The sequence below is a fragment of the Lates calcarifer genome, linkage group LG7_2 (assembly GCF_001640805.2).
Source record: "Lates calcarifer isolate ASB-BC8 linkage group LG7_2, TLL_Latcal_v3, whole genome shotgun sequence".
NCBI lineage: Eukaryota > Metazoa > Chordata > Actinopteri > Centropomidae > Lates > Lates calcarifer.
In genome coordinates, this window is record NC_066854.1 from 277,202 (window position 1) to 290,972 (window position 13,771).

Genomic DNA, 13,771 nt, shown 5'->3' on the forward strand with positions numbered 1-13,771 from the left:
TAATTACACATTAGGTGTCGGACGCAGAGGTGAGCGTTATAGGACCAGACTTTATTAACATTGTCTCGTTTGACAGTGACAACAGGAAGTGAGAACGTCTGCGTTCTTGTGTTTAGTCTTCGTCTCTTCCTGCCTTGTCAATAACTTTCCTCATCCACCGGCTCATCCTGTACACGTGGGTGTAGAAGCCATACTTCCCGTCACGGTCGCAGCCCTCGCCCCACGACACGATACCCATCTGATACCAGCGGTTTTCTGCCGGATACTGCACACAAAAACAAGTGAACAAACGATGAACAAATTCACCATTTTAGTAATTTTTTAAGCAAGAACCCGAAATATATCCTGTTTTCTATATAATAAACTGATTAGATGTTTTAACAGAACGAGACTTCTGAAGATGTTACATCCTATTTATCATCTCCAACAGACTATAATGCAGCTGTAATCTGATCTAAATGTTCAGAAGTGTATGAAAAGCGTGGAATAATATAAAATGTGTCTTCATAGACTTCTACATATTTAAAACTGCATTATTGTGCATCGTTCACCAGTTAATATTCTGATAATACAGGTTAAAGGTGGCGAGTTAAACTGTTGATGATTCTCACCTTCATCACAAACGGTCCACCGCTGTCTCCCTCACAGGCGTCACCTCTCTTGGTGTCTTCAGGTTTATAACCTGTAACAAACACAGTCAGTATTTAGGTCTGAGGCCGGTGGTCATGTTGGACCTGATGGTGATCTAATCTGAAAACTTCTTACTCAGATCATTTATTTAAATAAACTTCTCAGCTGTGAAAATAATGTACAACTCATGGTGACGCTAAAGGAAAAACCACAAGGGTAAAAAAAACCTAAATGATAAGGGTAAATCCTCTGGGGACCATGAATCTAAACACAATTCAATGGAGATCAATAGAAACAGAAACATTACCAGCACAGAACATGTTGTCTGTGATCCTGACTGATGTGGATCCACGACAGATGTCCTGGTCCACGATTGGAAGGTGGATTTGCTGGAGGACTGAAGGTAAATTTCTTGCTGCTGGGTTCCAGGTCTCCTTCAGGTTACCCCAACCAGTCACTCGGCCCTTATAGCCCTCGGACATGAGACTGCCGGGGGAAGAAGAACTGTCAGATAACTCAGAAAACCCAGACACAGTAAAGACCTCAGTATGCTTCAAATGAACTGGTTCCCACTGACAAAGATAAAACCGGTGTGGTGAAAGCATGCTGTCGTAACGAGGAACAGTACTGACTACAGGACTTATTGTTGGAGAAGTTTTTGAGTTGAAATTAATTCATAACGTGGGGTTAGACTATTTTGTTTGTCAGGTTCATCCAAATAAAAGGCGTCAGTATGCTTCAAAAGTCCATGGCCAAACACTGAACCTGCATCTGAATCCCCTCCACACCTCTCGGATGTAGATGGGCTGTAACCAACAATTTCATTTCCACTCAACACAACAACTGAGAGAGTTTCTGTGGTTGCCTTACTCCTGAGCGACCTTCCTGTTGGGAAGGCAGACGGGGAAGATCTCATTGGTGAACGGGACCGGTCGTCTCAAGTGCAGCAGGGCGATGTCTCTGTTCAGGTTTTCTTTCCAGTTGTACTTAGGATGGACGATGATATCATCAATCGCCACGATCTTCTCAACGCCTTGCTCAAACCTGGAGAGTAAATACTCTGGTCAGTACGCAGCAAAAAACAACGCACTGTCTCAGTTGAAGTCTCAGTCTTACTGGGTCCTGCTGTGTTTTCCCAGGCGGACCAGAATGTCGTCTTTGGTGAAGTTCTTGTTCCAGGGTGGGTAGAGGATGCAGTGAGCTGCAGTGAGGATCCACTGATTACTGATCAGACTGGCTCCACACAGCAGCTCCTGAGGGCTGCGTTTGTACAACATCACCTGCCTGCAAACCAGAAAACCACGGTTTGATTTCAATGATCTCACGTCAACCCTGAGATTTACACGTCAGGATCTTTGTCCCTCATCGAACTGAAGATACTCTGACGCGTTTCAGCATCATATATCAGATGAGAATGAATATAGTGTGGTTACCATGGCGACAGCTTGTTGTCATAAGTGTAGTTACCATGGTGCTGAGGCCACCTCTGCTTTGTCGCCTCCAACGATGCGACTGCCTCTGTACGACTCCAACAGCTCCTCCTCCTTCGCATCCTTTTTATTCTCCTTTTCAAACAGGGGGCGCAGTCCACATTCTGCAACACAATCAGTTAACCAGGCGGTAAGATGGTCAACCACACTGTAAACCAATCAATACAATCAACCAGTCAGTAAATCACTTAACTAGCCAGTCAATAGTTATTTAGTCAGCTGCTAGGTAAAAGTCCGCCAGCAAGTCTCCAGTTTCTTACAGTCAGTCAGTCAACCAGTCCATTAAGTTAGTTAGATAACCAGTCGTTAAGCAGTTAGCCAGGTGTTGGACTTACCTCCCTCTCCCTCTCCAAAGCTGCGAGGATTGAAAAATCGTTTCCTGCTTGGAGTCAGGACGGAGCGCTCCCGGCCGTCAGTGTCTCCGGTCTCTATCAGCACATCACCGACCAACTGATCCTCTGTGAGGCAGACAGGTGGACAGACAGACAGGTGGACAGACAGGTGGACAGACAGGTGGACAGACAGACAGGCGGACAGGCAGACAGACAGGTGGACAGACAGACAGGTGGACAGGCAGACAGACAGGTGGACAGACAGACAGACAGACAGGTGGACAGACAGACAGACAGGCGGACAGGCAGACAGACAGACAGACAGGTGGACAGACAGACAGGTGGACAGACAGACAGGCGGACAGGCAGACAGACAGACAGACAGGTGGACAGACAGACAGACAGGCAGGTGGACCGGTAAGAGAAACACCTGAGCAGTACTCTGAGGTAGTACAGGTACTCGTAGAGGATTTGTACTTGTAGTATTTACCACAGAGATGCAGGTCACAGAAGTCGACCGTCACGTTTCCAGAAACCTCCACGTAGCACCAGGGGCCCTCGGGGTCGTTGTCGGGGTTACGGCACTTGTTGCCCTGCAGGATGACCTCAGGTATGAACTCCTTGTCCTTGCTGAGGGCCGTGACCCGCGGCGATGACCACTGCAGACAGGTGTGGCCTCCCAGGGTGACATCCAAGTCGCCTACGTAGTCTATGCCGTAGTTTGGTAAACAGTCACCAGTTTGGACCGGTTCAGGGGCCAGAGTGGGCGGGACAAAGACCTCACCTGGACAAGAAAAAAAAGCATGTTTATATCCAGACTACGTACTGTTCCTGTGGCTCTCAGTACTCAGTACTGTAGTTACAAGTACTAGCAGGTACTCTACCACATCTGGGGACACTGCAGGCCTCTTTCTGGACTGTTGGGTCCTTGGTGAAACACCAGGGTCCCTCAGGACGGTTGTCAGGGTTTCGACAGAAGTTCTCCTTCAGGTTACTGTTCGGCTCTGAGGCATTAAACTCCCTGCAGACAGGTGGACAGACAGGTAAACAGACAGGTAAACAGACAGGTGGACAGACATATAAACAGACAGGTAAACAGACAGGTAAACAGACAGGTAAACAGACAGGTGGACAGACATATAAACAGACAGGTGGACAGACAGGTAAACAGACAGGTGGACAGACATATAAACAGACAGGTGGACAGACAGGTGGACAGACAGTCACCTGATGATGGGATGTGGGAAGCTGCTGCTCCAGTACTGACACTGTCTCCCTGATACTGTGATGTTGATGTCTCCTTCATAGTTCACCCCCTTACCAAAAATACACTGACCTGAGGACAGACAGACAGACACACACAGTCAGTGTATCAAACATCTGATGAGGTTATTTAGTTTATTTGTGTTGATTTGTGTTTACCCTCTATACACTGTCTGACAGTGTTGATGTTGTCCCGTGTTCTTGACATTTCAGTTCCTTTACAGTCTGTAGGAGGACAGAGAGACAGACAGAGACAGACAGACAGACAGACAGACAGGAAGGCAGACAGAGACAGACAGACAGAGAGAGAGAGAGACACAGACAGGCAGACAGACAGGTGGTTAGATGTTTGTGTAGTCTGGGTTGTGTATGTGTGAGCTGTGGACTTTGTTCGTGTTTGTGCAGCTGATTAAACTTCAGTTAAACCAGATCAGAGCTGAATAATAAACTGTGATATAACGGACACTGATGTTTCTGTAGTGACGCTTTATTTTGTAGATAAACCCACTTCCTGTCTGTGAGGTGATGCAGCCGTACTTACCCAGGTACGTTTTCCAGAAGTTTTCCTGAGGAGAACAGAGTTAGTTTCTGGTTAGATGTTAATGTTCTCACTTCTTCTGTGACTGGACGATAAATGAATGAAATCAGAACAAAGTGGAGTCGTACTGTTTTAACCGGCTGTTCGAACACCTCTCTGGCTTCTTCATGGTCACAGATCTCCTCCACACACTCTCTCTCCAGGTTCCCTACAGGAGGACAATCAACACAGACACATAATGAACCATATAAGATGATGTGGAGCGTTCATTCAGACCTTTAAGCAGACACCTTACCTGGCTTCAACTCCTCAAACAGCTGATTGGCCCGTCGGCTTCGGACCAGGACCTGAGCGGCCCGCTGACTGCTGAGGAAAACTACACACACAACAATCAGTCATTCAACACAAAAAACTGACCAACAAACTGATTATTGGATTCACTGCAGGACTGTTTGAGCTCAGTGTCCCTAATAAACTGGACATTAGATTAGAATAGAATAGAATAGAATAGAGAACAGTATGGTACAACAGAGTAGATTACGTTAGATTTGACAGAATAGAGAAGAGTAGAGCAGAAAGCAGAGTAGCATAGAAAAGAATAGAATAAAGTAGATTTGTGTAGACAAATCAGAAATATTCAGTCTTTACTAAAGTAAAAGTAACTGTACTGTAATATAAAAAAGTATGAACTTAAAGCAAGCAGAGTAAAAGTAATTTTAAAAAGGTGACTTTATATAATTACTTCTAAGCAGTACTTTACTATAGTATTTATACACACACAGGCAGATACACCATGTTCATCCTGACAGTAACAAACCTGTAGTTCAAGTAAAAACTACAGTATTTCCCTCTGAGACGTGGTACAGCAGAGATACAAGAGATACTTGAGTAAAAAGTACAGGTGTAGCTGAGTAAAAGTACTCAGTTACTTTCCAGCTCTGGCTCATGTTAAATGTTAAACGTCGTTGTGGCTGTAAAACTCTGAAAGCTTCATGTATTTCAACCAAAAGTAGAATTTAAATCAAGATGATTCTGATATTCAACACTTTAGTTTTTCTTGACTCCTCCACCCTCACCACTCCTCCGTCAGTAATAAGGTACCATGGTTTGCCAGGCAGCTGTGCAGCAGAAACAGCAGCAGAACGGCGGCTGGTTTCGATGCTGGTTCCACCATGATCCAGATCTCCGAGCAGAACCTCAGAACCAGATCCAGAAGAGTCTTCAGTCTTCAGTGTGTCTCTGTGTGTCGGTCTGTCTCTCTGCTGGGGAAGGTGGAGGTGGTGGGGGGTTATTGACCAGAGGGTCAAAGTATGAGTCAGTCAGGCTGATGAGTCGAACATGTTTACTTTGACTCATCCAGGACATGGACTCAGTGTCCACTTTATCAGGTCCACCTCTCGAAAACTGATTCAGTCTAATCAATCATTCTGGAGGCTGACATGTTTCTATTAATTTGTCCACCTCATTACATCAATGAGGCTAAATAATCAACAATCAAAGAGAAAGAAGTAGATAATGACATGAACTACATGTTACTGTACAGATACTGCATTAATACTAATTAAAAAAGAGATTAAATTATTTAAAGGAAAAGCTGCAACTAGTCAAATTGAAGAAGCTAGAACCGTGAAATATTTGATATTTTACAGGAAAAATGATTGAGGAGTGGAATCGGCTCAGATTAATTCTTACTTTGTAAAGTAACTAAACGTCAAATAAATGTGAAATTGAAATGCAGAGGAGAAGAGGTACAAAGGTAAGTCGAGTACAAGTACCTCAGACTGGATTGTCAGTGCAGTATTTGAGTAAATACTTTGAGATTTTCTAGATGGTTCTAGGTTTCTTCCTGATGGTGGCGCCAGAGAGAAAAGGTCAGTAGGTCACCAGTCGTCAGGACTGATGCTTGATCAAGTTCTTTCCTGATAAAACGTTACTGTCACCGCTGCCAGCAGTGACTGTACCAACCTTAGTTCCTGAGCTGTTTGAACTTCATCATCTGAGTAAATGAAGCGACACTGAGAGCAGGACGCCGTCAGGTCAAAGGTCAAGGCTCAGACTCTGTTACCTGCTCACGACTTTAAAACTTGGCAACTGCACCGAACAGTTACAAGAAAAGAGCAACGTGACGGGAATGAAAAAGAAATGACTAAGAGGAAAAATAAAGGTGCTGCAGTCGATATTGATCTGGCTTCAGTCTGACTCAGCACAAGTCAGAGCAAATATTTACCTGACAGATACTGAGGTGAAAGTCTCGCACAGAGCTGGACGTTCAGAGAGCTGGTGTCCGGGTGATCCAAAAACCAAACCAAGACCGGGCCAAAGCTTCATTAATGTCCCCTAGAGGCTGAAATGTTCATTACACCAAACACACAGATAAAAAATAATTAACAGGAAATCACCTTCTGTCATTAACATAAACTGATGTTATTGCTGCAGATTTCTCTGAATATGACCTGAAAAAGCAGAATACGAGGTGTGACTGATCAGTTCTAAGGCAGAAGGAGACAAGTTAACACTTCACCTCTCTGACTGATTCTGCACAAAGTTAATATCTTTGTGGTTTTTCGGTTTCAGGTGATTGAAAATTTGAAGTTTCATGCAGTGGTCCTTGACCTCAGTCTAAAGGGCTGAAGGGTTAAGGTTAGGGTTAGGAGAGGGCTCCTGGATTCAAACGTGGCAGACAGAGCCTGGATGGTCACTGTCACCACACAGGAGACCATCAACAAGATCCATCATATGATCTCGACAGATCGGTACGTTGCCACAGAGCTGATCTCCCAGGAACGAGTCCATGCAGTTATCCACAGAGAACTCCATACAACCAACGTGCCAGCTCTCTGGGTCCTGAAACCCACTTGAGAAGTGGATTCAATACAACAAGACAAGGGACAATCTCACCATTTATGTTGGCAGTTCGTAACCATGGATGAAACCTGGGTCCACCACCAAGAGACGAAAGAACAAGTGTATCATGGATGTTCAGACTCTCAGTGTTTCACTGTGATGCTGAGGGAAAGTTAAAAACAGGAGGATTCTGAATGAAGTTCTGCAGCATCTGTTTCCTCTGAGCTTTATTCTGGATCAACATCAGAGATCATGAAATCCTCAGGAAGTGAAGTCGATCTGGATCAGATCAACATGAGGTTCAGGTCTGACTGAGCTGAGCTTCACTGACTGCAGCTCCATGACTCCATCTAGTGGACTGATAGTAGAAGTACAGCAGCTGATGCACTGAGCATTTCCTTGTTAAAGTTTAGTTTCACTTTCACAGAACATGGCGGCGCACAGTGTTTTCTCCGTCTAAAGGTGATGTAGCTGTTTTTACTGTTTTACACACCTGTCGTTACCTGAGTTACCATAGAAACAGAAATGTGGCGCTCCAGTTGTTTTAGTATGTAACTGAGTCAGAGCTGTAACTGTTACAGAGCGTTTAGTCCTGAGACTCTGCAGGTTCCATCAGCTCAGACTGTCTCTGTTACTGTGGAGGGAAACCTCAGTCTGAACAGGTAGGACAGGTGAACTTATCAGGAGTTTACAGACACATTAAAACTCATTCTTATTTTCAACAGCAGGATCTGTCAGAGCTGCAACAGCTGTTGGATCAACAGGAAATGAATGTGCAGATATTTAGATCATCATCCACACAGTGGTTTTCTACAGGGAGGCTGTAGACACAGAGACAGTGTCAGAGAAACTCAGTGGATCTCAGTCCTTCTGTGTGTCAGTCAATGAAATGGTCGTCCATGCATCGAGTGTGAGCTGAGCTGCTGTTGACTGCAGCTCCATGACTCCATCTAGTGGACTGATAGTAGAAGTAGAGCAGCTGATGGCAGCTTCCTCTGCCTCACTGCTGTCTGACTGCATTCAACTGACACTGATATGAAAGAGGAAAGAAGAAGATCAGTGGAGGAGCAGCTGAGATTTCTCCAGGAGAAATGATTGGAGTTGATGAGCAGATGAATGATTAGTGTTTTGTGTTTTCTCAGCATGAGTGATGAGGACAGAGAGGAGGGAGTCCCTCCCTCTAAAACCACTCTGTGTGGGGAACATGAGAGCCAGACCAAAGCTCAGAGGTGAGATGAGGATCTCTAACTGTCCATGACTCTTCTCCATGTCAGAGCTCAGCACTCACATCACTGCACCATCATGATTCACACTCACTGCTCTGTGTGTGCTGTGTTCAAGCCCAGAGCAGCAGATACCACACTCCGCTGGACCTGGACCTGGACCTGGACCTGGACCCAGCTGTGTGTCCATGAAGAGCAACCGGTCAATTACTCCTCCTCTTAATTTCCAACAATCTACTGATGATAGGTAAGAACTGAAGGAAGCATTTCACATTATAAGTTTGTAAATATTTCAAATCTAAATATTTTTCACTAGTTTTTATCCAACATGCGGATTCATCAGTTCTGTTTTTGTTTCAGGATCCAGCAGCAGAGACCAGACTCTCCTGAACCCAGCTGTCTGTCTTTAAAGAGTGACTGGTCAAAGGATGCTGTTATTAATTTTAAAGGGCGACGTCCATCAGCTGATCAGATGTAAGCTGTAACTGACAGTAAGACTCAGCTTATTCTAGAAAAGAACTAGTTTGTACGACGTGTTGTTGGACCACGTCTGAAATCAAAGTGTTTCTATCTGTTGTGAACGTCCACACTGGAAGGTGGAGGTAAAACTCCGGCCGTCATAGAGAGGGGGGAGACGTGATGTGGTTTAAATATGGAGATAACTCCTCCCATGTTCAGACAGTCTCTCCTGGAAGACATTCATAGTGTCCACCTCAGTTGTTGACATGAAAAGAGACAGAAACAGTTTGTGTTGATTCTCAGTGGGATCAGCAGGACTAGTAAACCTTTACCACTACAGGGAGTCGTCTGATTCACTCTTCACATCCAAATATGACTTGATGGACCTTTAGCTTGTGTCTGTCTCTGTGTGGACAGACATAATGTGAGCTAATTCTTCATGATTCCTCCACAGAGTGGACCAGGAGAGCTCAGAGGTTCCCAGTGGTCAGTCTGCCCAGCAGCATCAAACACACCTGGACTCCATATTTATGGTCTGTACATGGACAACAACTACTTTTACATCTGTTGTGTTGACAATAATCTCCATGCTGCACTTTTTAGACCAGTGGATTGTCAGTGTGTCCAACATGGATCTGATGTTTGGCTCCATGATTTTAGTTTGATGGAGTCATTCATATAGTTTTCTGTTCCAGCTGCTGGAGGAGAACATCGTCACTTTTGTGAAGAAGGAGCTGAAGAAGATGCAGAAGGTTCTGAGTCCTAGATTACCCAGAATGCTTAGAGAGTCAGAGGGAGGATGAGGAGGTGTTGGACGGTGAGGATGAAGAGCAGAGGAGGAGCAGCAGAGAGGAGTTTCTGAAGATCACACTGAACTTCCTGAGGAGAATGAAGCAGGAGGAGCTGGCTGACTGTCTGCAGAGCAGTAAGAGGATTTCTCTAAAGATTTAACATGATGGGGAAATGAGACGTTTACTGACGTCTCAACACATGGAGGGAAATATGTTCATATGTGCATTAGTTAGGGAGCAGGGGCACTAAGTAGTAGCTAACACAGGAATTTGTTTTGAAACTCACTTGACCTTCTTGTGGTTAAAAAAGTCAGATATAGCTACTTTAAGAAAATATGTTTTGTGTTCTTTCAGAATCTCCTGCTATGTGCCAGCACAACCTCAAATCTAACCTGAAGAAGAAGTTCCAGTGTTTGTTTGAGGGGATCTCTAAAGCAGGAAACCCAACCCTTCTGAATCAGATCTACACAGAGCTCTACATCACAGAGGGAGGGACTGGAGAGGTCAATGATGAACATGAGGTCAGACAGATTGGAAACAACATCCAGGAAACCAGACAGACCAGAAACAACCATCAGACAAGAAGACCTCTTTAAAGCCTCACCTGGAAGAGATGAACCAATCAGAACAGTGATGACAAAGGGAGTGGCTGGCATTGGGAAAACAGTCTTAACACAGAAGTTCACTCTGGACTGGGCTGAAGACAAAGCCAACCAGGACATACACTTCACATTTCCATTCACTTTCAGAGAGCTGAATGTGCTGAAAGAGAAAAAGTTGAGCTTGGTGGAACTTGTTCATCACTTCTTTACTGAAACCAAAGAAGCAGGAATCTGCAGGTTTGAAGAGTTCCAGGTTGTGTTCATCTTTGACGGTCTGGATGAGTGTCGACTTCCTCTGGACTTCCACAACACTGAGATCCTGACTGATGTTACAGAGTCCACCTCAGTGGACGTGCTGCTCACAAACCTCATCAGGGGGAAACTGCTTCCCTCTGCTCGCCTCTGGATAACCACACGACCTGCAGCAGCCAATCAGATCCCTCCTGAGTGTGTTGACATGGTGACAGAGGTCAGAGGGTTCACTGACCCACAGAAGGAGGAGTACTTCAGGAAGAGGTTCAGAGATGAGGATCAGGCCAGCAGGATCATCTCCCACATCAAGACCTCACGAAGCCTCCACATCATGTGCCACATCCCAGTCTTCTGCTGGATCACTGCTACAGTTCTGGAGGATGTGTTGAAAACCAGAGAGGGAGGAGAGCTGCCCAAGACCCTGACTCAGATGTACATCCACTTCCTGGTGGTTCAGACCAAAGTGAAGAACATCAAGTATGATGGAGGAGCTGGGACAGATCCACACTGGAGTCCAGAGACCAGGAAGATGATTGGGTCTCTGGGAAAACTGGCTTTTGATCAGCTGCAGAAAGGAAACCTGATCTTCTATGAATCAGACCTGACAGAGTGTGGCATCGATATCAGAGCAGCCTCAGTGTACTCAGGAGTGTTCACACAGATCTTTAAAGAGGAGAGAGGACTGTACCAGGACAAGGTGTTCTGCTTCGTCCATCTGAGTGTTCAGGAGTTTCTGGCTGCTCTTCATGTCCATCTGACCTTCATCAACTCTGGAGTCAATCTGCTGTCAGAAGAACAACCAACCTCCCAGAAGTCTAAAACAAGAAAAGATGACTCTGCAGAGACACAGTTCTACCAGAGAGCTGTGGACAAGGCCTTACAGAGTCCAAATGGACACCTGGACCTGTTCCTCCGCTTCCTCCTGGGTCTTTCACTGCAGACCAATCAGAGTCTCCTACGAGGTCTGCTGACTCAGACAGGAAGTGGCTCAGAGACCAATCAGGAAACAGTCCAGTACATCAAGAAGAAGGTTGAAGAGACTCCCTCTGCAGAGAGAAGCATCAACCTGTTCCACTGTCTGAATGAACTGAATGATCGTTCTCTAGTGGAGGAGATCCAACAGTCCCTGAGTTCAGGACGTCTCTCCACAGACAAACTGTCTCCTGCTCAATGGTCAGCTCTGGTCTTCATCTTACTGTCATCAGAGAAAGATCTGGACGTGTTTGACCTGAAGAAATACTCTGCTTCAGAGGAGGCTCTTCTGAGGCTGCTGCCAGTGGTCAAAGCCTCTAACAAAGCTCTGTAAGTATATAGATAGTTGGATTCATTCATCGTTATATAAAGACACTGCTGTCTTTTCAACAGGAGAGAAAATAAATTCCTTTCTTCTTTAATTCCTTATCATCATCTCTTCAGACTGAGTGGCTGTAACCTCTCAGAGAGAAGCTGTGAAGCTCTGTCCTCAGTTCTCAGCTCCCAGTCCTCTAGTCTGAGAGATCTGGACCTGAGTAACAACAACCTGAAGGATTCAGGACTGAAGACTCTGTCTGTTGGACTGGAAGAGTCCACACTGTTCACTGGAGACTCTCAGGTCAGGATTCATCAACCTGTTTAACTGATGATCATTTAAAATCTGATCTACATCAGTGGATAAACAGTTAACCTGTGTAGGATTGTGTAAAGAACATTTTACTAAAGTTCAACAGGACTTTCTAGACTCAGAGAATTACTTTCCATCAGGAGTTTTCATCTTTTTCTCTGGTTTTTCTTTAGTTGTTGAATGATTTAATTCCACTGATGATGTTGAAGATATTTTCATAGATTTGACTCAAACACATTGAAGCTGAACCAAAGTGAAACAACAAACAAACAGAGCAGCAAGTGTTGACAGAGGGTTCCTGTGTGTTGTGTGTTTTCAGTCTGTCAGGCTGTCTGATCACAGAGGAAGGCTGTGCTTCTCTGGTCTCAGCTCTGAGCTCCAACCCCTCCCATCTGAGAGAGCTGGACCTGAGCTACAATCATCCAGGAGACTCAGGAGTGAAGCTGCTGTCTGCTGGACTGGAGGATCCAGACTGGAGACTGGACACTCTCAGGTATGGAGAGGCCTGCTGCAGCCACAGACAATGTCTGATAGAGGAGGAAGAGCTGGAAACATTTTCTCTGTCACAGCTGATGACAGATCTCTACACAAGAGCTTTGACTTCAACAACAACAAGAGAATAATCCAACAGTCTGTGTATGAGAGCCATGTAATGTCCATGTTAGCATGCTGAAAGAGAATGTGCTGGTCTGACCCCCCTCCTCCTTTCAGGGTGGAGCCTGGTGGAGTCCGATGGTTGAGACCAGGTCTGAGGAAGTGTAAGTGTGTTTTTAATGTGATTCCTGAAAACAAAGCAGCTTCAAACTGTCACATCACTGATGTCATGAGTCATCATCAAACTGTCAATCAATGATCAGATGATCGATCAATAACTGCAGCTGTATTGTGTCTTGTTCTCTCCATCAGATTTCTGTCAACTCACATTTGACACAAACACAGTGAACACAAAGATCAAACTGTCTGACGACAACAGGAAGATGATACGTGTGGATGAGGATCAGTCATATCCTGATCATCCAGACAGATTTGACCAGTTGTCTCAGCTGCTGTGTAGAACTGGTCTGACTGGTCGCTGTTACTGGGAGGTCGAGTGGAGAGGAGGAGTTGATGTATCAGTGAGTTACAGAGGAATCAGAAGGAAAGGAGACAGTGAGGACTGTTGGTTTGGAGGAAACGATCAGTCCTGGACTCTGATCTGCACTGATGGTGGTTACTGTGTCTATCACAATAACATAAGAACACCTGTCTCCTCCTCCTCCTCCTCTGTCTCTAACAGAGTAGCAGTGTATGTGGACTGTCCTGCTGGCTCTCTGTCCTTCTACAGAGTCTCCTCTGACTCTCTGATCCACCTCCACACCTTCAACACCACATTCACTGAACCTCTGTATCCTGGGTTTGGGTTCTTGTCCTGGTCCAGCTCTGACTCCTCAGTGTCTCTGTGTTCAGTGTAGCAGAGTCTCCTCCTGTCAGAGAAACTTTCTTTCTGTTCATGTTTGTCTCTGTCACTCACACATTTTCAGAATAATGAGTTAAATCAGTTTAGAATTAATCTGTTGAAGCTATGATTATTACAGAATGACTCAGTCATAAAGATGACTGTCAGGCTGTCGATCATTTACCCAACATTAATCTGAATAAATCTGTGTCAAGTTTTAGACATTTGAGCTTTAATCGCAAAGGCAATAAAATCAGAACCTTTTTCCTTTTAGTTTTTAAGTGAAACATTATAAATTATAAATAATGATGT

General features: G+C 44.9%; 1 protein-coding gene and 1 pseudogene across 1 annotated transcript; one reads left to right on the top strand and one right to left on the bottom strand.

Annotated features, from left to right (window-relative positions):
• Window positions 1-30: 30 nt before the first annotated feature.
• Window positions 31-5,534, bottom strand: LOC108877193 (prothrombin). The gene is made up of 15 exons (XM_018667162.2): window positions 5,355-5,534; window positions 4,549-4,629; window positions 4,382-4,461; window positions 4,257-4,281; window positions 3,875-3,940; window positions 3,680-3,788; window positions 3,337-3,473; window positions 2,943-3,236; window positions 2,456-2,578; window positions 2,098-2,224; window positions 1,747-1,914; window positions 1,501-1,674; window positions 938-1,116; window positions 612-682; window positions 31-265 (listed from the first exon to the last, which is right to left on the bottom strand). Exons 1-15 carry the CDS (start codon window positions 5,425-5,427, stop codon window positions 113-115), a joined length of 1,860 nt encoding a protein of 619 aa, XP_018522678.1. The 5' UTR covers window positions 5,428-5,534; the 3' UTR covers window positions 31-112.
• A 1,906-nt stretch (window positions 5,535-7,440) lies between these two features.
• LOC108877195 (protein NLRC3-like) lies at window positions 7,441-13,679 on the top strand (annotated as a pseudogene).
• The last annotated feature ends 92 nt before the right edge of the window (window positions 13,680-13,771 follow it).